The 26,509-nt window shown below is 37.1% G+C and overlaps 1 protein-coding gene across 1 annotated transcript; it reads right to left on the bottom strand.

The window, feature by feature from the left end:
• LOC117341892 (sodium-coupled monocarboxylate transporter 1-like) lies at positions 1-25,485 on the bottom strand. Its single transcript, XM_033903752.1, has 18 exons — positions 25,482-25,485; positions 24,985-25,056; positions 21,236-21,501; positions 20,221-20,289; positions 19,382-19,433; positions 18,338-18,405; positions 18,022-18,102; positions 16,743-16,816; positions 16,073-16,210; positions 15,296-15,431; positions 14,411-14,499; positions 13,674-13,786; positions 7,913-7,983; positions 6,695-6,781; positions 5,605-5,837; positions 3,427-3,527; positions 578-696; positions 1-267 (listed from the first exon to the last, which is right to left on the bottom strand). Exons 1-18 carry the CDS (start codon positions 25,483-25,485, stop codon positions 61-63), a joined length of 1,980 nt encoding a protein of 659 aa, XP_033759643.1. The 3' UTR covers positions 1-60.
• Between the last annotated feature and the right edge of the window lie 1,024 nt (positions 25,486-26,509).

Below are 26,509 nucleotides of genomic sequence, written 5' to 3'. Positions count from 1 at the left end.
TATACTAAAACCAAATTGTCTACCTGCATATAGCAGTAACTAATAACATTTTTAATGACATTACAATTTTGTATTGTCCCCAGTTCTTCCAGTAGTTTGATCTTTACTAACGTCATTTACATCATTGAAACGAGTGTGTGTAGCATCCCCAGTCCTGGTAGATAAACTACCATTATCATTCATTTCGACTTGTTCCACATCTATATTTTCATATAGATCAGTTGGTCTCGTGCTTTCGACATCTTGTTGCTCTAACCATCGTCTTCTCTGTGAATACAAAGGGCAATTTTTTTTTTTTTAAACCAAACATATTATTATATAAATCAACAAGTAGCAATGCAGCAATGTGAATATATGATGATTCATTTCCATATTTTTTAGTTTCAACTGGGTTCGTTAATCCTAAAATAATTAAACACTAAGATAAAGAACTTCATAAACAAATCAATGAATAAATTTGTATGTATTGAATAGATTAGATTATTTCTATCAGTGGAAATATCAGTCCACACATACGATTGCATTCTCTGTTGATTCTCTAAACGGATTAGATAACAAAAAACTTGTACGAACGCACCTTTCCGAAATTGACCCCAAACTCCAGATATCGACGAGCTTTCTTTGGTAGATATGGAAACAGCTGGTCACCCAAAGGTAATATGTATCTCACATCCACCTCGTCCATAGATGGATGATCTAGAAATACATTTTGGGTAAAAATACATTAATTATTCGTAGATTATTAGTTAGACAGTTTCCTTCTAAACAACGAAGACAAAGTAAATTGAAATAAATAAGAAAACAGGCAAAAAATACCAACAAAATTCTTATTCTAAGGAAATGAGGACATTTGAACAAATATAATTCCATTTTTATTTCTAAAATTGTATTGACTAAGTTGTTTTATGTCAATAGGATCGAATGACGGGCAATGCCTATATAAATTCCCCCGACGATTGCTTAAGTATTATAGTGTGTAATATACAGATATTAAATTTTAAATGAAAAAAAAAAAAAAAAAAAAAATATAAATACAATAGTCAAGGAATGATAATTCATTCGTATAAGTTGATCATAAAAACATACACACTTTACGCACAAAACAAATACTATTGTTAAACGTTTATAAGAACAATATGTTTAGGATACATGCCACTCAGTTATTGACAGACATTGACCAAAATTCCATGTGCACATATATGTACTGGCTATATCTATTATAACTGTTAAATGATTAAAAATCTAATTAAAAACAGATAACTAGTTTATACAATTCAATGGATAACGTGAATGCTGTAAATTAAACAGATTGAACAAAGTGTCAAACAAACATGCTCAACGGAAGTCTCTTAATATATCCTTGTGCGATTTTAATTTACAGTAAATTTATCAGAACAGGAAAGCATCTCTGTGAAATATTTCAAATACATATTCAAAAATGTAAAGAAAATATAGATTTGTTTAGGGACCCTTGAAAAATAGGCGTCGAACACGTTCCACTAAATATAACACAAGGCGTCGATCAAGTTCAACTTAATATCACACAAAGCGTCAACCATGTTCCACTTAATATCACACAAAGCGTCAACCCAGTTCCACTTAATATCATACAAGGCGTCAACCATGTTCCACTTAATATCACACAAAGCGTCAACCCAGTTCCACTTAATATCATACAAGGCGTCAACCATGTCCCACTTAATATCACACAAAGCGTCAACCCAGTTCCACTTAATATCATACAAGGCGTCAACCATGTTCCACTTAATATCACACAAAGCGTCAACCCAGTTCCACTTAATATCATACAAGGCGTCAACCATGTCCCACTTAATATCACACAAAGCGTCAACCCAGTTCCACTTAATATCATACAAGGCGTCAACCATGTCCCACTTAATATCATACAAAGCGTCAACCCAGTTCCACTTAATATCATACAAGGCATCGAAGATGTTCCATTTAATATCAAACAAGGCGTAAACAATGTTCCACTTAATATCATACAAAGCGTCAACCATATTCCGCTTAATATCACACAAGGCGTTGAACATGTTCCACTTAATATCACACAAAGCGTCAACCCAGTTCCACTTAATATCATACAAGGCGTCAACCATGTTCCACTTAATATCACACAAAGCGTCAACCATGTTCCACTTAATATCACACAAAGCGTCAACCATGTTCCACTTAATATCACACAAAGCGTCAACCCAGTTCCACTTAATATCATACAAGGCGTCAACCATGTTCCACTTAATATCACACAATGCGTCAACCATGTCCCACTTAATATCACACAATGCGTCAACCATGTTCCACTTAATATAACACAATGCGTCAACCATGTTCCACCTAATATCACACAAAGCGTCAACCCAGTTCCACTTAATATCATACAAGGCATCGAAGATGTTCCATTTAATATCAAACAAGGCGTAAACCATGTTCCACTTAATATCATACAAAGCGTCAACCATATTCCGCTTAATATCACCCAAGGCGTCGAATATGTTCCATTTGATATCATACAAGGCGTCGAACACGTTCCACTTAATATCACACAAGGCGTTGAACGTTTCGCTTATTTTATCACACAAGGCATCCAATATGTTCCATTATATATCACACAAGGCGTCGAACGTTCCACTTGATATGATACAAGGCGTCGAACACGTTCTATTTAATATCACACAAAGCTCGAACATGTTAAACTTAATATCAGACAAGGTGTCGAACGTTCAGCTTAATGCCACACAAGGCGTAAAACGTTCCGCTTAATATCACAAAAGGCATCGAACGTTCCACTTAATATCACAAAAGGCGTCGAGCGTGTTCCACTTAATATCACACAAGGCGTCGAAGATGTTCCATTTAACATCACATAAGGCCTCGAACATGTTCCACTTAATATCAGAGAAGGCGCCAAACGTTCCGCTTAACATCACACAATGCGTCGAAGAATATCCCGTTTCATCAGGGTGTTTGGAATGGCGGTAATATGTTTGTTCATGTATTGTGCTTTTGTAGATTCAACTTTGACGAGAGGTTAGAATATCCATTTGGTTATGTATTGCAACATGCTTTATTAAAATATACAATATCATTGCCTTCTTGATAATTAATACTACATTGTACCTATATGATATCTTAATGTGAGCTTAAATAAAGAGAAAACTGTTAAATGCACATCCTAAACACAACAAATACGCGCTTTGTTCGTTTATTTTTAAAGCCGTATAGTCTCAAGATCGTGACACAAAATAATAGTTTGTCACAAAACATCTTATTTTTTGTAAACGAATTGTATAGTTTAGGATATGACATTATCTATAGTTGTATACAGAGGATGTACGTAGCTTGTTATTAACCGTTTCGATGTTCCGATTATGAATAGCAATGGTTCATAGAAACTCCACGTACCTGTAAGATAACTCACAAAGGCTCCCACAACAATAGTCGTCATGACACCTATGGCTCCAAACCAGCGAAACGAGACAGAATACAGTTTGTCCAGGCCTTGTCTGGGTCATCGGAAATATATAACAAAAACGAGACAGAATATAGTTTGTCTAGGCCTTGTCTGGGTCATCGGAAACATAAAACATAAAACGAGATAGAATATAGTTTGCCCAGGCCTTGTCTGGGTCATCGGAAATATATAACAAGAACGAGACAGAATAGTTTGTCCAGGCCTTGTCTGGGTCATCGGAAATATATAACAAAAACGAGACAGACTATAGTTTGTCTAGGCCTTGTCTGGGTCATCGGAAACATAAAACATAAAACGAGATAGAATATAGTTTGCCCAGGCCTTGTCTGGGTCATCGGAAATATATAACAAGAACGAGACAGAATATAGCTTGTCCAGACCTTGTCTGGGTCATCGGAAACATAAAACGAAAACAAGACAGAATGTAGTGTGCCCAGGCCTTGTCTGGGTTATCGGAAATATAAAAACAAAAACGAGACAGAATACAGTTTGTCCAGGCCTTGTCTGGGTCATCGGAAATATAAAACAAGAGGCCCAATGGGCCTGTATCGCTCACCTGGCTCTACAGCAACTTTGAAGTTGATTGAGGTCATTTCTAAGGATACTATGTTGATTACCTCTTTATTCAAATATCATTGTAAGCTAGTTTTATTCATATTAAAATTTTCTAGTCCTTCATTCCAGCATTCTATTGGCCTAATATCAGGTCTTGGAGGCTCTTGGCTATAGCAAAATTATTTCTACAGATTTAAGCCGATTTCACCCCTGTGACCTTGAATGTAGGTCAAGGTCATTCATTTGAACAAAATTGGTAGCCCTTTACCCCAGCATGCTACAGGCCAAATATCAAGTCCCTTGGCCTTTTGGCTATTGAGAAGAAGTTGTTTGAATGAAAAGGTTGACGCTGGACGGCTGGACGGCCGGACGGACGGACGCCGCACCACGGCATAAGCTCACTTGCCCTTCGGGCGGGTGAGCTAACAAAAACGAGACAGAATACAGTTTGTCCAGGCCTTGTCTGGGTCGTCGGAAACATAAAACAAAAACGAGACAGAATGCAGGTTGTCTAGGCCTTGTCTGGGTCATCGGAAACAAAGTAAAAACGAGACAGAAAATAGTTTTTCTAGGCCTTGTCTGGGTCATCGGAAATATAAAACATAAAACGAGACAGAATACAGTTTGTCCAGGCCTTGTCTGGGTCATCGGAAATATAAAACAAAAACGAGACATAACATGTTTTATCTAGGCCTTGTCGGGGTCATCGGAAATATAAAACAAAAACGAGACAGAATACAGTTTGTTCAGGCCTTGTCGGGGTCATCGGAAATATAAAACAAAAACGAGACAGAACATACATTGTAGTTTGTTCAGGCCTTGTCGGGGTCATCGGAAATATAAAACAAAAACGAGACAGAATACAGTTTGTTCAGGCCTTGTCTGGGTCTTCAGAAATATAAAACATAAGCGAGACAGAATATAGTTCGTCTAGGCCTTGCCTGGATTATCGGAAATATAAAACGAAAAACGAGACATAATACAATTTGTCTAGGTCTTGTTGATTAAAACTTTGAATATGTTTACATATCTCAAACTCTAATCAACTGTCCGTGTCTCTTTTGTATATATCGCCTTTGAATTTCCATGGAATATCATGTGAGCATTTTCTGTAAAGAAATGAATCACAGTGAGATTGAATTTTGCCATATCGTAAGAAATATCCTCCAAAGCTATCAAGGAGATTTTTCTTAATTTCACTTAAGAATGGATAGAAAAAAAAACTTAAACATAGTTTCTAAAATAACAGCGAATTTCGGTTTTATAACGAAACTGTATTTCTAACTCGAAATCAATAAATTTACCACATTTAAATCTACGTGGCCAAATAGCAACACAAATATAAATACAAGATACAAAGAGAATAAGACCAGGTGTTTCAAATGGAAAGCGTCTTCTGCTTCATTGATGACACCCGCCATGTAAAACTAGGTCAAATCAGGGTTAAGTCATATTCAAAACGAATAGTTTAGATGTTATAACGCATAATACGGAAATGGGACGAAACTCCGATTAAAATATTGACTTAAAATTAGTCATATTTATATACATACGGTTCTATTGCATTGAAATTGTCCATTTCCCTGTGGTATGTTGCAATCCGTGAGGAAATGTCACTTGACGCATTTCCCAAGGCGGTAGCATTTTCAAAGATTGAGTCCGTAAAACAATTGTCGGTGGGATTAGGTGGTAACCAAGGCTGACTTGGTAAAGTCGTGAAGAAGTTTAACCCGAGGGATAACCAGAGAAGAAATAACATTGAAGTTACTCCTCCAATCACGAAACCCTATATCAATAATAATAATAATAATAAAACAAACAAACAAACAAAAATTAAAAAAACAACACAGAAACAAAAAACAAAACAAACAAAAAACACACACAAAAAACACACACACAAAAAAGAAAAGCTAAACAAAAAACACACACACCAAAAGAAGCTTAGAGTGCTTCTATATAATGTGATAAATTACATGTATATCATAATTCAATCAAATATGCGATTTATTTCGTTTTATTACAGTTCAAGTAACAGCATGGAATAGCAATTTACCATGGACGTGTCATTTATAATAAAACGGCGATAACCCGAACTGGTACACATATGGACCGTATCATTAGTATTACAAACGTTACCACCATGTACGCCTGCTTCGTGTTATCGCCAATGGTGGTGACATATAAAACTTTTATATACTGTATTTCGAAACAAATGCTGTATTTTGGGAATAGATAGGGTATTTTGGTAGTAAATGTCGTGTTTTGGGAAAGGAAAATATAAAAAGATAAGTAGCAAACAGTAGGTATATCTTAATATTTTATACTGAATAATGGTGTCGTTCCAGACGTGTTTGATAATTGACAAGTAAATCGATGGAAAATACGGAAAGTACTTTTACTGATGAAAACAACATTATGCAACACACAAAAATACACTGATAAGTGAAAGAAACTCTTAATATACATAGATAACCTCATCTTTTAATTTGCATACTTTAAATATACACTTATATATTTTACCAGGTGGTATTTGAAATTTAGATATTTTTCAAAGCAGACTGTATGTTTATCACCTTAAAGTTAAGTCTTTAAAATACGGAAAATTGTAAAACTTCATCATTGATGTTCTAGAAACAAGATTACCTTTTTGGTAGCCCACGGACAAAAAATGGAGAGGAAAAACATCCCGGAGATTGGACCACCAAAACAGGTAAGTACTGACCCGCTTATCTGGAAAATTAAAAAAAAAGATTATCGAGTAAAAACGCCACGAAAAAAAAAAAAAAAGAAAATCAATACGTGTGAAGCTGGTTGCTATAATAAATAATAATATGTGAAGCCGGTTAAAAGAACGTAAACTGTATATAAGAAACAACAAGAACATGTTTTGATGCTGAGAATAAACATATTTCTGAGTGAAAAAAACAAACAATAAAAGAAAAGAAAAAAGTGTAAGCCAACCACTTGCTATGCATTAATTATTCTATTGTGTATTAAACACTTGCATACGACACAATCTAATTAAAATCAGATGTACATTTGCACTAAGCTTACTCTCCGTACGGGTTAGGGTTAAGTTAGGGTTAAGGTTAACTAACGTTAAGGTTAACCTTTACCCTAATTCTAACCCGTATGGCGAGTAGCGTAGTGCAAATGTACATCTGATTTTAATTTGATTGCATACGACAGTGATGAGTATTTGATAGTGCAGAGCAAATGAATACATTGAAATCAAATACGTTACCCTATTCAAATCATGGAAATGTTAATAAAAATGGTGAATCTGAACAAAATTCATCTAAATTTGCATCTGCATGAACTATGAATCTTTATTCCAAAGCGTGTTAATATTGGCGAGATTACATTGACAATCAAAATTTTCACCAAAAACAAAATTCATGGATAACTACATGTTGTCCCTTACGTTTAATAAGTTGCATCATTCGATCAAGTTTGAATAAAATTGATATTTGGCTAAAAAAAAATGTGTCTATAGTGATAATTTTGCCATGGTAAAGATGGTCTGTAATTTTATATACTTGATTAGTTCCACCAACAATTTTACAAGGAGTAGCTATGGCACAGTCCAACTAAGTATATGCAATTTTGGTGAGGATGTCAAGCAAATGTCATCCAATAATCTGGAGAATACATGCAGTGCAAATGTAATTGACAACCTTCAAAATCCTCATATAACACTTTTCGGCTTAATCGGATAATATTTCAATTTTGACCAATCTGATTTCCATATACACCCTCCTCCCTCACCTAATTTCGTTTCGGGGATATAATGAAAGCCCCTGTCAACATTCAAGGGTAGCTAGTTACAATGTCTTGTCAAATAAATATTTTATCTTCTACCTGGCTCAAAGATCCGGGTACTTTGGCTATCATAGCTGTGATGGTGAGAGAAAGTCCTCCATATAATAAAACTGAAAAAGACAATCTGTTCGGTTTATTTGATAGAAACCACGTGTAAACCAAGATATTCATTTAAATAATATAGCGATTTCGGATAGTTCGGTTCATTCTCGCTATTAAAAATACCTCATCCCTCGCTATGAGACATACTTTATCTCTCTCAATGAGACATACTTTATCTCTCTCAATGAGACATACTTTATCTCTCGCTATGAGACATACTTAATCTCTCGCTATGATACATACTTTATCTCTCGCTATGATACATACTTTATCTCTCTCAATGAGACATACTTTATCTCTCGCTATGAGATATACGTTATCTCTCGCTATGAGATATACGTTATCTCTCTCAATGCGAAAATACTTTATCTCTCGCAATGAGACATATTTTATCTCCCGCTTGAGACATACTTTATCTCTCGCTTGAGACATACATAATTCCGTCGCTATAATGATATTCTAACTCTCTCTATACGAAATACTTAGTATTTCGATTTGACACATACTTTATCCCTCGCTATGATATAAACCTAATTTCTCGCTTTGAGGCACACAGAACCTCTGGTTGCTACGAGTGTTACCTGGTACCTTGGCTATGAGACATACCTGATACCTTGGCTATGAGACACACCTAATACCTTGGCTATGAGACATACCTGATACCTTGGCTATGACACCTGATACCTTGGCTAGGAGACATACCTGATACCTTGGCTATGAGACACACCTAATACCTTGACTATGAGACACACCAATCGATACCTTGGCTATGACACCTGATACCTTGGCTAGGAGACATACCTGATACCTTGGCTATGACACCTGATACCTTGGCTATGAGACATACCTGATACCTTGGCTATGAAACCTGATACCTTGGCTATGAGACTTACCTGATACCTTGGCTATGAGACTTACCTGATACCTTGGCTAGGAGACTTACCTGATACCTTGGCTATTAGACATACCTGATACCTTGGCTATGAGACTTACCTGATACCTTGGCTATGAGACACACCTGATACCTTGGCTTTGAGACACACCTGATACCTTGGCTAGGAGACTTACCTGATACCTTGGCTAGGAGACTTACCTGATACCTTGGCTATTAGACATACCTGATACCTTGGCTATGAGACTTACCTGATACCTTGGCTATGAGACACACCTGCTACCTTGGCTATGAGACATACCTGATACCTTGGCTATGACACCTGATACCTTGGCTATCAGACACACCTGATACCTTGGCTATGAGACTTACCTGATACCTTGGCTAGGAGACTTACCTGATACCTTGGCTATTAGACTTACCTGATACCTTGGCTATGAGACACACCTGATACCTTGGCTTTGAGACATACCTGATACCTTGGCTAGGAGACTTACCTGATACCTTGGCTAGGAGACTTACCTGATACCTTGGCTATTAGACATACCTGATACCTTGGCTATGAGACTTACCTGATACCTTGGCTAGGAGACTTACCTGATACCTTGGCTAGGAGACTTACCTGATACCTTGGCTATTAGACATACCTGATACCTTGGCTATGAGACTTACCTGATACCTTGGCTATGAGACACACCTGATACCTTGGCTATGAGACATACCTGATACCTTGGCTATGACACCTGATACCTTGGCTATCAGACATACCTGATACCTTGGCTTTGAGACATACCTGATACCTTGGCCATCAGACATACCTGATACCTTGGCTATGAGACTTACCTGATACCTTGGCTATGACACCTGATACCTTGGCTATGAGACATACCTGATACCTTGGCCATCAGACATACCTGATACCTTGGCTATCAGACTTACCTGATACCTTGGCTATGAGACATACCTGATACCTTGGCCATCAGACATACCTGATACCTTGGCTATCAGACTTACTGAACCTTGGCACCCTTGGCTATCAGACATACCTGATACCTTGGCTATGAGACTACCTGATAGACATACTGATACCTTGGCCATCAGACATACCTGATACCTTGGCTATCAGACTTACCTGATACCTTGGCTATGAGACATACATGATACCTTGGCTATGAGACTTACCTGATACCTTGGCTATGACACCTGATACCTTGGCTATCAGACATACCTGATACCTTGGCTATGAGACATACCTGATACCTTGGCTTTGAGACATACCTGATACCTTGGCCATCAGACATACCTGATACCTTGGCTATGACACCTGATACCTTGGCTTTGAGACATACCTGATACCTTGGCTATGAGACATAACTGATACCTTGGCTATTAGACATACCTGATACCTTGGCTATTAGACATACCTGATACCTTGGCTAGGAGACTTACCTGATACCTTGGCTATGAGACATACCTGATACCTTGGCTATGAGACATACCTGATACCTTGGCTATTAGACATACCTGATACCTTGGCTATGAGATATACCTGATACCTTGGCTACGAGACATACCTGATACCTTGGCTATTAGACATACCTGATACCTTGGCTATGAGACATACCTGATACCTTGGCTACGAGACATACCTGATACCTTGGCTATGAGACATACCTGATACCTTGGCTATGAGACATACCTGATACCTTGGCTATTAGACATACCTGATACCTTGGCTATGAGACATACCTGATACCTTGGCTATGAGACTTACCTGATACCTTGGCTATGAGACATACCTGATACCTTGGCTATGAGACATACCTGAGACCTTGGCTATGAGACATACCTGATACCTTGGCTATGAGACATACCTGATACCTTGGCTATGAGACATACCTGATACCTTGGCTATGAGACATACCTGAGACCTTGGCTATGAGACATACCTGATACCTTGGCTATGACACCTGATACCTTGGCTATGAGACATACCTGATACCTTGACTATGAGACACACCAATCGATACCTTGGCTATGACACCTGATACCTTGGCTAGGAGACATACCTGATACCTTGGCTATGAGACACACCTAATACCTTGGCTATGAGACATACCTGATACCTTGGCTAGGAGACATACCTGATACCTTGGCTATGACACCTGATACCTTGGCTATGAGACATACCTGATACCTTGGCTATGAAACCTGATACCTTGGCTATGAGACTTACCTGATACCTTGGCTATGAGACTTACCTGATACCTTGGCTAGGAGACTTACCTGATACCTTGGCCATCAGACATACCTGATACCTTGGCTATGAGACTTACCTGATACCTTGGCTATGACACCTGATACCTTGGCTATGAGACATACCTGATACCTTGGCCATCAGACATACCTGATACCTTGGCTATCAGACTTACCTGATACCTTGGCTATGAGACATACCTGATACCTTGGCCATCAGACATACCTGATACCTTGGCTATCAGACTTACCTGATACCTTGGCTATGAGACATACCTGATACCTTGGCTATCAGACATACCTGATACCTTGGCTATGAGACATACCTGATACCTTGGCTATCAGACTTACCTGATACCTTGGCTATGAGACATACATGATACCTTGGCTATGAGACTTACCTGATACCTTGGCTATGACACCTGATACCTTGGCTATCAGACATACCTGATACCTTGGCTATGAGACATACCTGATACCTTGGCTTTGAGACATACCTGATACCTTGGCCATCAGACATACCTGATACCTTGGCTATGACACCTGATACCTTGGCTTTGAGACATACCTGATACCTTGGCTATGAGACATAACTGATACCTTGGCTATTAGACATACCTGATACCTTGGCTATTAGACATACCTGATACCTTGGCTAGGAGACTTACCTGATACCTTGGCTATGAGACATACCTGATACCTTGGCTATGAGACATACCTGATACCTTGGCTATTAGACATACCTGATACCTTGGCTATGAGATATACCTGATACCTTGGCTACGAGACATACCTGATACCTTGGCTATTAGACATACCTGATACCTTGGCTATGAGATATACCTGATACCTTGGCTACGAGACATACCTGATACCTTGGCTTTGAGACATACCTGATACCTTGGCTAGGAGACTTACCTGATACCTTGGCTATGAGACATACCTGATACCTTGGCTATGAGACATACCTGAGACCTTGGCTATGAGACATACCTGATACCTTGGCTATGAGACATACCTGATACCTTGGCTATGAGACATACCTGATACCTTGGCTATGAGACATACCTGAGACCTTGGCTATGAGACATACCTGATACCTTGGTTATGAGACACACCTGATACCTTGGCTATGAGACATACCTGATACATTGACTATGAGACACACCAATCGATACCTTGGCTATGACACCTGATACCTTGGCTAGGAGACATACCTGATACCTTGGCTATGACACCTGATACCTTGGCTATGAGACATACCTGATACCTTGGCTATGAAACCTGATACCTTGGCTATGAGACATACCTGATACCTTGGCTAGGAGACATACCTGATACCTTGGCTATGACACCTGATACCTTGGCTATGAGACATACCTGATACCTTGGCTATGAAACCTGATACCTTGGCTATGAGACATACCTGATACCTTGGCTATGAGACATACCTGATACCTTGGCTATGAGACATACCTGATACCTTGGCTATGAGACATACCTGATACCTTGGCTATGAGACACACCTAATACCTTGGCTATGAGACATACCTGATACCTTGGCTTTGAGACATACCTGATACCTTGGCTATCAGACATACCTGATACCTTGGCTATGACACCTGATACCTTGGCTTTGAGACACACCTGATACCTTGGCTAGGAGACTTACCTGATACCTTGGCTATGAGACATACCTGATACCTTGGCTATTAGACATACCTGATACCTTGGCTTTGAGACACACCTGATACCTTGGCTAGGAGACTTACCTGATACCTTGGCTATGAGACATACATGATACCTTGGCTATTAGACATACCTGATACCTTGGCTATGAGACATACATGATACCTTGGCTATTAGACATACCTGATACCTTGGCTACGAGACATACCTGATACCTTGGCTAGGAGACTTACCTGATACCTTGGCTATGACACCTGATACCTTTGCTAGGAGACATACCTGATACCTTGGCTATGAGACATACCTGATACCTTGGCTATGAGACACACCTGAGACCTTGGCTATCAGACATACCTGATACCTTGGCTATCAGACATACCTGATGCCATGGCTATGACACCTGATACATTGGCTATGATACATACCTGATACCTTGGCTATGAAACCTGATACCTTGGCTATGACACCTGATACATTGGCTATGACACCTGATACCTTGGCTATGACACCTGATACCTTGGCTATGAGACATACCTGATACCTTGGCTATCAGACAAACCTGAGACCTTGGCTATCAGACACACCTGATACCTTGGCTATGACACCTGATACCTTGGCTATGACACCTGATACCTTGGCTATGACACCTGATACCTTTGCTATGACACCTGATACCTTGGCTATGAGACACACCTGAGACCTTGGCTATGAGACATACCTGATACCTTGGTTATGAGATATACCTGATACCTTGGCTTTGAGACATACCTGATACCTTGGCTATCAGACCTACCTAATATCTTGGCTATGAGACACACCTTGGCTATGCGACATACCTGAGACCTTGGCTATCAGACATACCTGATACCTTGGCTATGGCCGTCGCTTTACGATCAGGCATATCCTTATACCGCGGTTTGATGAAATCTTCAACTGTTTGGGCGCTTAGGGAACTTAGTCCTGATGAAATCGTGCTGAATCGCATAAAATATCAGAATCAGAGTTTAGTTTATTTGATTAGTACACTTCGATATGTTTGAGTATGAACAAGAATATGCGTATAACCGAGAAACCGTCTGATATTATTATTACAGGAAATATTCACCGACAAAAAATACAAGGCGAAATAGAACAGAAGCTCCAAAAGCGTTTTCTATTTTTAGGTTCATGTACATTTAACAGATTTCTGCAAGAATAACAACGATAATGCTGACATGCAAATAAATCGTAATTAGATAAAACAGGTTAAAGATTATGAAAATATATAGATTCACACGGAGACCCGGGAGAAGAACAAGGCCAATAAGACCTGGCGTAACATATCATGTGTCATTATAGGTAAAATCCAAGTAATATCACGTTAACAAAAAGAAAACAAGGGTAGCGGCACGTCTCATAAAAACGAAAACCAAAAACAAAACAAAACCCAGAATACTTTCAACGAATTGTTGATATTTAAATTTACCCACGGTCTTCATGGTTTATTACGAACAGTCTCATGTTTGCCTTCATCGCTCGCATGAATTGAACATATAACGGCCAGGTAACGATATCTTATCATTAAAAAAAAGATTCATGAAGTTTCCGAAAAACCTTACCTTAAGGAAGCGCTGAACAAAGAAGCAAGAAACAACCCGGCGAGTCCAGGAAATCCATGGAACACCCTCACTACCATATAAGGTAATAACTGGTATAAACACACAAACACAATTCTGAATAAAATCAACAGTCATTTAGAATTAAAAATGCTTGATTTACGTTGTAATGTTGAACATGTAATGCAAAATATACCAGTAAGTATAGCCACCTGTTCTTAGCCATGCGATCCATTATAACTTGTATAACCATTATGATGTCTATATAACATATATACATGTATCAGTAATTAGAGTAAGCATATCCCATTGTCCTTAACAACGGGGTCCAGTATGACGTCAATATAACAGAAATCTTTTAAAATCAGTAATGAGAGTAAACATAGCCCTCTGCCCTAAACCACGGGGTCCATTAGTAATAGAAATGGAGATGTATACTGTAAACGTAGCTATTTTAGAGGTGATCTTATTTAAGCGGTTCTTGCGCTGGAAGAATACCACTAAATCATGAAAGCGCTAATATCACTTTCTATAAACTGTATATATTTAAAATAATTTTGGCACACCAATTCATAATTGCATTTATCTGATAGAATTCGGAAACGTGCGAAAATCTTATCTGTGTCAAATAAAGCACAGTGATTTAATACAGGTTTGCATTCCTAATATAAGTAGCTTTTTAAGAAATTGACCTTTTTACAAAAAAGTGAGTTTTCGGTGTAAGCAATATTTCCAATAGTGTGATCCTGGTTTTAAGCGTAGATGTCATACATGACTTTATTGAAAACGGAATTGAAAACCAATTCCATACTACCATACTATAGCTGGTACGACCTTGTGACATAGATATGTATATGTATTTACGTCTCCAGTAAGATCCATATATACCTGGTTCGCGTTTCGGATGACACCAGCCTCAACGGGATCACAACCGACAAAGTTAAAGTAGGCGAACATCACGTGCCCTTCTATATTTACAATTAGGCCGAATAAAAAGTACACGGGACCGGCGAAATAGAGAAGTCTGGAAAACAGAAAATTTAGAAATTTTAATGCATCTAAACAGTGAATGAAAATGTCAACAAGAACCTAGCCAATATAAAACAAGTATATGCTATCATTATCTTACTGTACTGGTATCATTATATTATCCAATATTTTCGTGGCGAGTCTTAACCCTCATGGTGTAAATATCCAATATTTTTTCGAGCCTTCTTCCTCGTGGTGTAAACATATTAAAACAAATATTTATAGCATCAACGATTTTACAAGTATCACTTTTATAGAATAATTTTTATTTACCGACATCTTAAGATAACTTTTCAATACATGAAATTTATTCGTGAACGTATTGATTTGCAGATTTGTAGTCCCATGAAAGCAACAAAAATTCCGAAAGTATTAGTTATTTTAGTTTCCAATGTAAATATTTAACGGAATCAGCAACAGTACGCAATCGGTTATAATGTCTTTTGATAGATGTATAATCACTGAAATCGACACCATTTGACACAAACAACTTATGAAGCGTAAGTCATTAATATTTGATGATATCATTTACTGGCAAAAGTAGTTAATTAGCCTTTAGTGGACAAGAAAACAAACCAAATGAAAAATGGCGATAAAACTAAATGTAATCATTTTCCCTCGTTAAAAGATTCGTACTTCCTGGCTTCCTTTGGGGTCATGACCGAGCTGATCCGCTGAACTGTTGCTTGGTTGAATGCCATTCCAAACAAACCAATGACTGACCCTATAAATAGTGACCAGAAAGTGTGACGAACCGTCGGGTCGGGATCAAAACTAGAATTAGAAATTAAATCATATATCATAATTACTTCACCTCGCAGCTCTCTTCATACATGTATTTTGTAGCTTATCACTTCCCTATCCATACGTTCGGTACTTAAATCGATTATTTACATTGAGTTTCATCTGACACCGCTTGGAGCTTTGAAAAATAACTACTTGTTCGTATTTCATATCTTATAATGGTTATTCTTTAAATATATGAAAATATATTTTAGAAAGTATTCATGGCAACTAAACAACTGACACTTTTGGTACATTAAAGTTAAAAAGTTTTGCACTATCTCTCCTCTAGAGCCAGGGAATAATTGTCTTGGAGTTGCGATGCACAGAAACAATGGTTCTATAGATGGGTTTGTCTGAGGGGAAACAATGATAATTGAAACTACATAATAACAATATACAGCTTTTCCCTCGATACAAAATAAAAATTGAATAAAAAAAAGAAAAAAGAAAATGATTCTCACAAATAACATGACAACTACTACAGTTAACACAATACATTATATTGTTGTCGCTTACTTACTTTATGTAGTTCAGTCTAAGATTCTCGTAATTAATTTGGAAGACCTTTCCAAAATCTCCTACATCCATCGTACCCTAAAATACAATAAAAGGTAGAAACCAAATCATAAACATACTGGGTAGTTAACGATGCTGAAATAATGAAATCCAATCATTATCTATAACATTATATATTTATAACAGATTGAAAATGAAAAACAAGAGAGGATCCGCATCTTTTTTTCACGGAGAGTCGAGCGATTCAAAACAATGGCTGTCTTTATGATCAGAATCCTTATCTTTTTGTTCTTTATTGTCGTAAGTAAGATTAGTGGCACCACTGACGTCATTTATGATTTCGCGAATGTGGCAATTTTTGAATTCAGTTTGAACTTTCTGCTATTTCCATCTGATCAAGTGTTAGATACACTGTTAGACATTCATTATTTCGATTTGGCCTTGATCCACATATGATGTGCTTGCTGGCAAAGCTAGCGGACGCTCATTCTTTTGGGACACAATCATATTCGTATTGGTGTACTTTATCTAAAAGACTTGTGCACGTAAAATCTTGCTTTGGTTTCCATCTTGACACTGATTCCATAAAAGTCAGTTTCATTGCTTTGTTAGGACACAGTAATTGTTTTGTTATAGGTAATCATAAGGTTATGTGTCTGGGATATGAGGAATCACTATTGAATGCGTAAGAAGGGCATCGGTGACATGCGTCTTCGCTGCTTTTCTTTACAATCGAACGCGTCCATCTGCTGATATAGAGAGCATAAAATTTGAAGTGAAGCTTGAACTTCACAAATTTGTTTATCTTTGAGTAGATCATTGCCACATTTCATTGGTACTTCAGAAACCGTCTGAATTTTGTTTACGTAAGATAACAACATTCTCATTAGTGCTGATTAATTATTTATCTGTTGACAATTTAAGTATATGATGCATCATCGCTGTGGCGGACTGATCAAACGTACATGTAGTCTTACTTGTTCAAAATGTAAGGAATTTCAATTTAGGACAGCGGTCAAGTGTTGAAACTCCGCTGAGAACAAAGAATTCTCACTATTTTTGCTGCCCACTCCAATGTACAATGTGGTTAAGATATAAATGATTGAGGTGCTACATTGACCCTGAAGCTAAATACCATGGAATGTGTCTGGATTTCGAGCCATCTTTATTTTCAGAAGCAGCTGGGCTCTTAAATCTCCTCTTAAAAAATATCGACCCGTATACGACATATAAAGATAATCTGCACGTGCTATCAATAACAAATGGAGACCGATGATTTTTACCTTTATAATTACAGCAATCATGCCTATGGTCATGATCAGACATTGTAATACATCCGTCCACACGACCGCCTTGAGTCCGCCCTGTACGGAGATATAATGTATAATAAGACATTGTAATACATGCGTCCACACTATTGTCTTCTGTCCGACTTCTACAATAGCATCTATAAACAATTACTCCGTTTTTATAAGCATTACAATGCATAAAGATAGTCTTTTAAAAATATTATATAGTTTAAATGTGACCTTTATGGAACAAATATGTATAAAAGGTCATAGAAAGAACTTTTTTTTCAAACATTTAAAGCAGACTTACAATGGAAGTATAAATGATGGCTGTCCCTGCTACGGTGAAGACAGAGGCCCAGAATGGAAAGTCTGTCACTGGAAAATATAAAAGTGATGGACCGTTTTTTCATACCGTGTATGAAATGTTAAATACAGTATTACAAAGCTATATCTTGGTTCTTTTCCACCTACATTTTATTGATTTTCAGAATTATTGTGTCAATAGTATGTCGGTATTCATGTATTGGTGTTGAATGTCAGTGGAATGTAATAATGTAATAAAGCGTTTTGTTCATTTTAACATCAATAACGAAATTCAGGTCGCTATAGATAGACATTAATAAGCTCGATGAAAAAATATTAATTTAACACAAAAATTGCACGTGCTTCAATATATTTTAGTTTGTCCCTTATTTGATCTGATCGTCATATTTTTTTTATTTCTATTTTCTTTTTGGCCCTTTATGCCTGTTTTCTCTTTTTGTTTTGTTATGATCGGATCGTCTTTGTTTCTTTCTTTATATGATTCGTGTCTTTTTATTGGTAACTTATATCCGTCCAGTTATATAATTGTAATACTCTACAAGTGTATATCATACTTCTCTTAAACTTTCCCTTTCTTGATATTAACGACCATATTTCCTATCTGCAGCATTTACATATCGCAAGAGGTTTTGTTCTGAATACAAGTTTGACTTAATAAATGTCGAATATTACACTCTTCATTGTAATTTATCACATTGTTGCGTTGTCACCACCCTAGCTGTCATTTCAAGAACGAGACTCAACTCGGATTTGACCTTGATTTTCACAGTGGGTGTTGTCCACGTAGAAAAGGACGCTTACAATTCTAGGACGCATGGTTTTATTCTCCCTGTACTTATTCAAAAGTCCCTCTATATTTTTTGTTCATATTTCGCAATTGTTTTTTTTTTTATCAATTTAGAGTTAACATATTAGGGTTTCCTTATAATGTTGGTATTCGTAAAATCATTCTATGACGATTTAATATTTCAATGATTTGGTTGAATATGCAAATGATAAGCTTCTGTGTATATATTTCTGCACTTACCTGCCTCCAAAGCTATGGCTGGTCCGTAAAGCACGATACCCATGTAAACAATCTATAATGATAGGTGGATTAGTAAAGCAAAATGATTTCGGTATTCCGTAATCTCGAAAACAGAGACATTCGGTATTCCGTAATCTCGAAAACAGAGACATTCGGTATTCCGTAATCTCGAAAACAGAGACATTCGGTATTCCATAATCTCGAAAACAGAGACATTCGCTATTCCGTTATCTCTAAAACAGAGGCAATTGGTATTCCGTAATCTCGAAAACAAAGGCATTCGATATTCCGTTATCTCTAAAACAGAGACATTCGCTATTCCGTAATCTCGAAAACAAAGGCATTCGATATTCCGTTATCTCTAAAACAGAGGTAATCGGTATTCCGTAATCTCGAAAACAGAGACATTCGATATTCCGTTATCTCTAAAACAGAGGCATTCGATATTCCGTAATCTCTAAAACAGAGACATTCGATATTCCGTTATCTCTAAAACAGAGGCATTCGATATTCCGTAATCTCGAAACAGAGGCCTTGGTTTTTTCCGTAATCTCGAAACAGAGGCATTCGATATTCCGCACTCTCAAAACAGAAGCATTCAGTATTCCGTAATCTCGAAAACAGAGACATTCGCTATTCCCTAATCTCGAAAACAAAGGTATTCGGTATTCCGTTATCTCGAAAACAGACGCATTCGGTATTTCGTTATCTTGAAATAGTTAGCGTGCAAATACGGGGTAACTAAAATGATTCGTAATAACATTTGTATGAGGTATTTTTGTAAAAGACAGAAAGTTCTCACTATGTTTCACAAGAGTGGATATCTGTAAATAACTTACGTAATACAACATTCCAATGACTGTGCCCAATGTTCGGGGTGCTTTGCTTTTGTATCGAAGTTCAAAATACTGAAAAAAAAATAGATAAAAAAAATATATAATACCTAATTAGTGGTTAATATTACAAAAATTAGCGATGAAATTATAAGTCACTTCATGCAAAAAATCTAAACGATATTCTTTTTACTTGTAAGATGATGTTTTTGAATATACGCGAATGAAAATTGTGATATACAAACGAATTTACAATATTTAACAATGTATGTCTGACATTATTTATTCGTCTATTGAGTAACGTATCTCGATTGGAGAATTATAGCACTTTATCAAAACATTGTTAACAATGAACTACCTGGCTGTGGTATTCATAGTCATTATAAATGACAGTGCTTTGCGGGTAAGCATCATTTGCATATATTTGCATTCTCATTATATCATTTTCTGTCTTACAAATGTATATATATTGTAACTGAATAAAAAAAAAAAAAACATCCAATCACATTATACTGACAAAAGGGCAATCTGTCGTCAAGCTCTCAAAAATGTTACTACCGTTATAAAGGACTCTGGTATGACTTGGCAAGGAGATTTAACCCAAAGCCTTCATCACAGGGTCGAATATTCAATTTATGTCTAAAATAGACGCAGTGGCAAGGGGACATTAGGAAGAAGAAAGTTGATTCGAAAAAAGAGAAATGATGAACCAAATTTAGTCGCCTGTTGCAGATCATGGGAGCAGCAGCTAAAATCCTTACCTACAGGGCAATATAAAAAAAGTAACAAAAGTTCAAAAGTATACACTAACATAATTCCCCTCGCTACTCAAATATCAGTAGAATAATGGGATATATTAGTTTCCATTGAATGCTGCGTGTTTTGATTTGACCTTTTTCTTATCAGGCTTCCCGCATATTTTCTCAGACGAATGAAACAGCTATATATTGCTGTTCTAAATGCATCTAAACGTGTTTTCACATATATCCTATTGCACAATGAATTAATAAGTCTTTCTTACCTCAAACACACTTGTAAGCTTAAGCGGGTGGAACATGGGAACAACTATCCGTGTTGCTATAAGTATTGTGAACATTAATGCCACACTCGCCCAGATCAGATCGCCTCCATAGATGTAAACTTCAGCAGGGAAGCCGAGGACCAATATGGACGATTCAAATGTAACAACAAGAGAAACGGCGACCGGTAACATCTTCAGTCGACGATTCCCCACCAGATACTCCAAGGTTGTCTTCTGTCCGCCCCCGGAACAGGCGGAATACACACCTAGTGAAAAACGTCATGAGTGTCAGAATATTGTGTACCCATTTGGTGTACTACGTCACAGAAGCTGATTTCCGGTCTCATATGCATGCTTTAGAATTACATTTAGCTACATTTTTGTATATGTAAATTATGGTGGCATATTTCTGCCATCGTGTTATTTTAGGTCGCGTTACGGTAACACGACTTGTCGAGATAATTATGTCGACAAGTCGTGTTATTAACACGGCAAGTCGTGTTATTATGACGACCTGTCGCGATAATTTATCACGACCGGTCAAGTTAGGTTATCGCGGATCTCGACCTAAAATGTGCTTTTGCCCAGATATGCCATCTACTTATGTTCTCGAGATAGGTTATAAATGGACACCCAGCCGTCTCGGGCTTAAGATATTTTAGATATAACCGACACAAACAAATTTGTGTGATTGATTTGCAGATACTCCATATATATTTTAATGGTTAAAAATAGCTTTGAATTGATACTGATGACTTTCAGGTTTTTTCAAAACTATTAACAAGTTATTGATTTCCACAGGCATTTAACTATATATATATATATATCTATATAGGTTGGTATGCAACATTTGATCATTGATAAAATTCCTTTGTAGAACACATTATATGGTTCATTTTTGGGTTTGAATTCTGTTTCTTCAGATTCTGATTGGAATTAAAATTTTATTGAACATTAACTTTTGTTTTAATTTTATTCCTATGTGTTTTGTAATTTCTTTCCATACCTTTTAGATTTGCTTTAAAAAAAATAAATGAAATCATACAGGTCACCATTTTGGATAAATAATCAGACTGTGAGTATATTATTGAGGTACTGTACAGAAAGGAATTAAAATTGATGGATAATTTAGTTATGATTGAATGCGTTTTAGAATTTTTAATATTTATTAAACATAATGTGTGCTCTGTCCAATGTTGTTTTTGACAATATTCAGATCTGAAGTATTATTATTAATACTTTTAAACCAAATAATTGAGCTGATATACCAATGTCTCAGTGTAAAGCCCGAGACGTTCCGAAACGGTTGGTGTCCATTTATAACCTATCTCGACAACGTAAGTAGATGGCATATCTGGGCAAAAGCACATTTTAGGTCGAGATCCGCGATAACCTAACTTGACCGGTCGTGATAAATTATCGCGACAGGTCGTCATAATAACACGACTTGCCGTGTTAGTAACACGACTTGTCCACGTAATTACCTCGACAAGTCGTGTTACCGTAACGCGACCTAAAATAACACGATGGCAGAAATATGCCACCATAGTAAATACTGAAAGGGAGATAATTTAATTGCCTTGCACGAGAATAACTGGGTAAGGGTAGCATAAGAACTACATCAAAGTTTGTAACCCCCATGTTTGTTTAAAACTGAATTGATCAGTGCTCTTTATAGTGTATTACTGTTTAATTATAAATGTTCCTACCTTATGACACCGACTTCCTACTGTAACATGAATGCCTACGACTAGTGAGAGCGAATTTACAATTTTGTCCTGAATATTCATTACTATCGGGATTTACAACAGTTGTAAGGATTGATTGAAGCCTTAGGAGTTAAATAACTCCCAACTGCTGTGGTAGAAAGTTAAAACTTAGAAATGATGTTTCAGGCGCATTATATACCAGAAAAGGAAAGGTTTGCCTCTTCGAACGATTTAGTTGTTTTTATTTGCCTTCATAACGAGCAACACATTTCATCGCTCGTTATGTCTTTATATTCATGAATAAAATGATATAGATGTTATAACATTCCAAATGATTCTTTTAAAGACGACAATGTTCATGTATAACGCCTACCAAAGAGAAATCGCAGTTATGGGGTGGTAATGAACTAATCCCATTTTGCTGATTTCTACTCCGAACACATTATTAATGTGTTTATATATAATGTATTTGGATAGAGAAAACAAGAGGCCCAGAGGGCCTGTATCGCTCACCTGGTTTCATGAGATATGAAACAAGAATGATGCTTGTCCCATCAAAAAAAAAAAAAATCATTTGTACAATTTTGAATCCCCACCCCATAATGATGCTACCAGGCACATATGAGCGACAGCCATTGCTTGGTTTCAGAGAAGAAGTCGTTTATATCAATATAGCCAAATTGACCACATTTGGCCCCGTCCCTCAGGCCCCTGGGGAGGGGGGGGGGGGGGGGGGGGGGGGGGGGGGGTCAGCCCCATCATTTGTACAATTTTGAATCCCCCACCGCATAGTGATGCTACCAAGCATATATGAATGACAGCCATTGCTCGGTTTCAGAGAAGAAGTCGTTTATATCAATATAGCCCAATTGACCACATTTGGCCCCGCCCCTCAGGCCCCTGGGGAGGGGGGGGGGGTCAGCCCCATCATTTGTACAATTTTGAATCCCCCACCCCATAGTGATGCTACCAAGCATATATGAATGACAGCCATTGCTCGGTTTCAGAGAAGAAGTCGTTTATATCAATATAGCCCAATTGACCACATTTGGCCCCGCCCCTCAGGCCCCTGGGGAGGGGGGGGGGGGGGGGGGGGTCAGCCCATCATTTGTACAATTTTGAATCCCCACCCCATAGTGATGCTACCAAGCAAATATGAATGAAAGCCATTGCTTGGTTTCATAGAAGAAGTCGTTTATATCAATATCGCCAAATTGACCCCTTTTGGCCCTGCCCCAGAGGCCCCCAGGGGGTCAGCCCCATCATTTGTACAATTTTGAGTCCCCTACCCATAGGGATGCTTCTGACCAAATTTGTTCAAATTCCGATCAGCGGTTATGAAGAAGAAGTCAAATAAGTCAATTGTTGACGGGCGGACGGACGGACGGACGACAGACGGACGACAACGGACGGACGACGGACGCCACGGTATGGCATAAGCTCACCTTGGTCCTTCGGACCAGGTGAGCTAATAATAAAGAGTAGAATCATATAGTTTTATATAGTGTCCTCGATACTCTCAAATATCAATGTTAGGTAAAAAAAAAAATAAAAAATTGTGAATTCTCCTCCCCTATATATACATATAGTGGTGTTGATATCTTATATCATAAAGCTATTGTTGAAAAATCAGTATAACATGAACACAAATAACTTGAATGCTTATACATCTATATTCAACGATGGAATGTGAATGTATAGATTTATATGATCATACTTAATATAATTCACTGCAAAATGTGACTTAAGGGATTGTCATGTTTATAACCTATTTGATACTCTAAACATGTATAGATCCCTATATAGGGTGACATGTAAGAACAGATTAAAAATACTATTTCTGTACAAATATTATATAATGACCTGTGAAAGGTAAGTAGGGTTTTATGCATAATATTGAAAATGTTAATATTTATTAGTGTTTCGTAAGTCTGATAAGGCTGGACATTTTAATGTATTATATGTATGTGATTTATGTACTTTTATGTATTTAAAATCTGTGACATTAAGATATAATATGTCTTATCATCAAACACTCACCTATTCCTAAAGAAATCAGTATCATACCGGCGAATACAACATAATCAGCCACATGGAAACCGAACTCAGACGCTGGAAACAAGAAGCCTCTTTAAACATAGAACGAATGGTAATAAACAGATAAATAATGTAGTCAGCTATGTAAACAGTCATAAAAAATTTTTTTTTAAAATCTGAGTGACTTCCACTGATGTTGTTCTCCATTATTCTGAAGTTGTTAATGAAAATATTTTGCATATGACGTCACTTCTTCCTGTTTTGTGTGTACTTATTTTTTCAAAAAAAAAAAAAAAATTCATTTAACAGTGAATCAAATTGATAAATTTGTCGCATTCAAACGGAGAGAGTACGATTATATAAGTTACAAAAATATATCACTTGTAACCATACAAATATTCTCTGTGAATTAAGGCTTGGTTGTTACAAGACATTATCGAATATAAGCTGATATCCTTAATAATTGAAATTATATACTACGCAGAATATTGAACACTTACGCATGTTTGCTTACACTATATTCCTCTTTCGTTAAATATCATGTCTACACCTTGAAATGGCAAGCGTTAGATATAGGCTAGCTGGACGTTTAAAGCAGCATGTCATTGAATACATTACATTGTCTAAACGACTTCATGAGATATCGATAAGTCGACCTGCGTTTATGCCGGTATAAACAGTGATAAATACATGTACCGCCTACTAATTGTATTCCGTAGTTTTTAATACTACAATGTTGTCATTTAAACGATATGTGTGTTTTAGCGTTACATTTTGTGCATAGGAATCAAAATGTTTGAAACAGTTTAAAACATACGTAGCTAGAGGAGCATTTGAAGACGTATGCCTAATGAATATTTAGTATCCATCTTCAGTAACAACATTTCAGTATGTAGGAGAGGGTTGTTTCCACATGTGGCAATACTTTTATATTGTGACTCTGCATAATACAACTCTTCCATCATGTAGATGGCATACTCAGCAGTATTAACATTGTTTATCAAACAAATGTTTCAGAACACACATAGTTCAAAACTTGTCTGTCCATGACGAGTCATAAAGAACAATTTGTGTTTGTACATAAAATACGCTAGTTTATTACATTTTTACCAGTGAAATATCAAAAATTATTCATTCTATAAAAGTGATATTTTTCACTAGTGAAGAATATAAAATATCATATTTTTCAAAATATCACTTTTGCTGATTTGACCAATCAAATTAATGATTAGAGAATACCAAAATAATTGACCAATCAGAAAGCCCGACATATATCTCAGCACCTGGACAGGGGAAACTGTTAGATATCCTCTATTTCTTGCGGTAGTGTCCTTGGGGCTTTTATGGCAGCGTTACTATTGAAACAATTGACATAACTGCTCGCAGAGGTCGCATGAATTGTCACGTGATTTGTTACGGTATTGGCATCGAGAAATGGCGTTTAATATTTGTTTAGAGCCATTTTAAGAGCTCGACATCACTTCTGCATTCCCCACACGTATGACCTCGAACATCACAAAGGAGCCAC

Source organism: Pecten maximus, chromosome 14 (assembly GCF_902652985.1).
Source record: "Pecten maximus chromosome 14, xPecMax1.1, whole genome shotgun sequence".
NCBI lineage: Eukaryota > Metazoa > Mollusca > Bivalvia > Pectinida > Pectinidae > Pecten > Pecten maximus.
This window is presented reverse-complemented; position numbering and strand designations above follow the sequence as displayed.

Excerpts from the sequence above, each read along its gene's own strand:
- LOC117341892 (XM_033903752.1), bottom strand. Across the intron at positions 14,500-15,295 it reads TCATCCGAAACGCGAACCAG|TTATTACCTTATATGGTAGT; the intron begins GTATATATGGAT and ends TGTTTATACCAG. Across the intron at positions 5,838-6,694 it reads GTCCGTGGGCTACCAAAAAG|GGTTTCGTGATTGGAGGAGT; the intron begins GTAATCTTGTTT and ends TTATTGATATAG.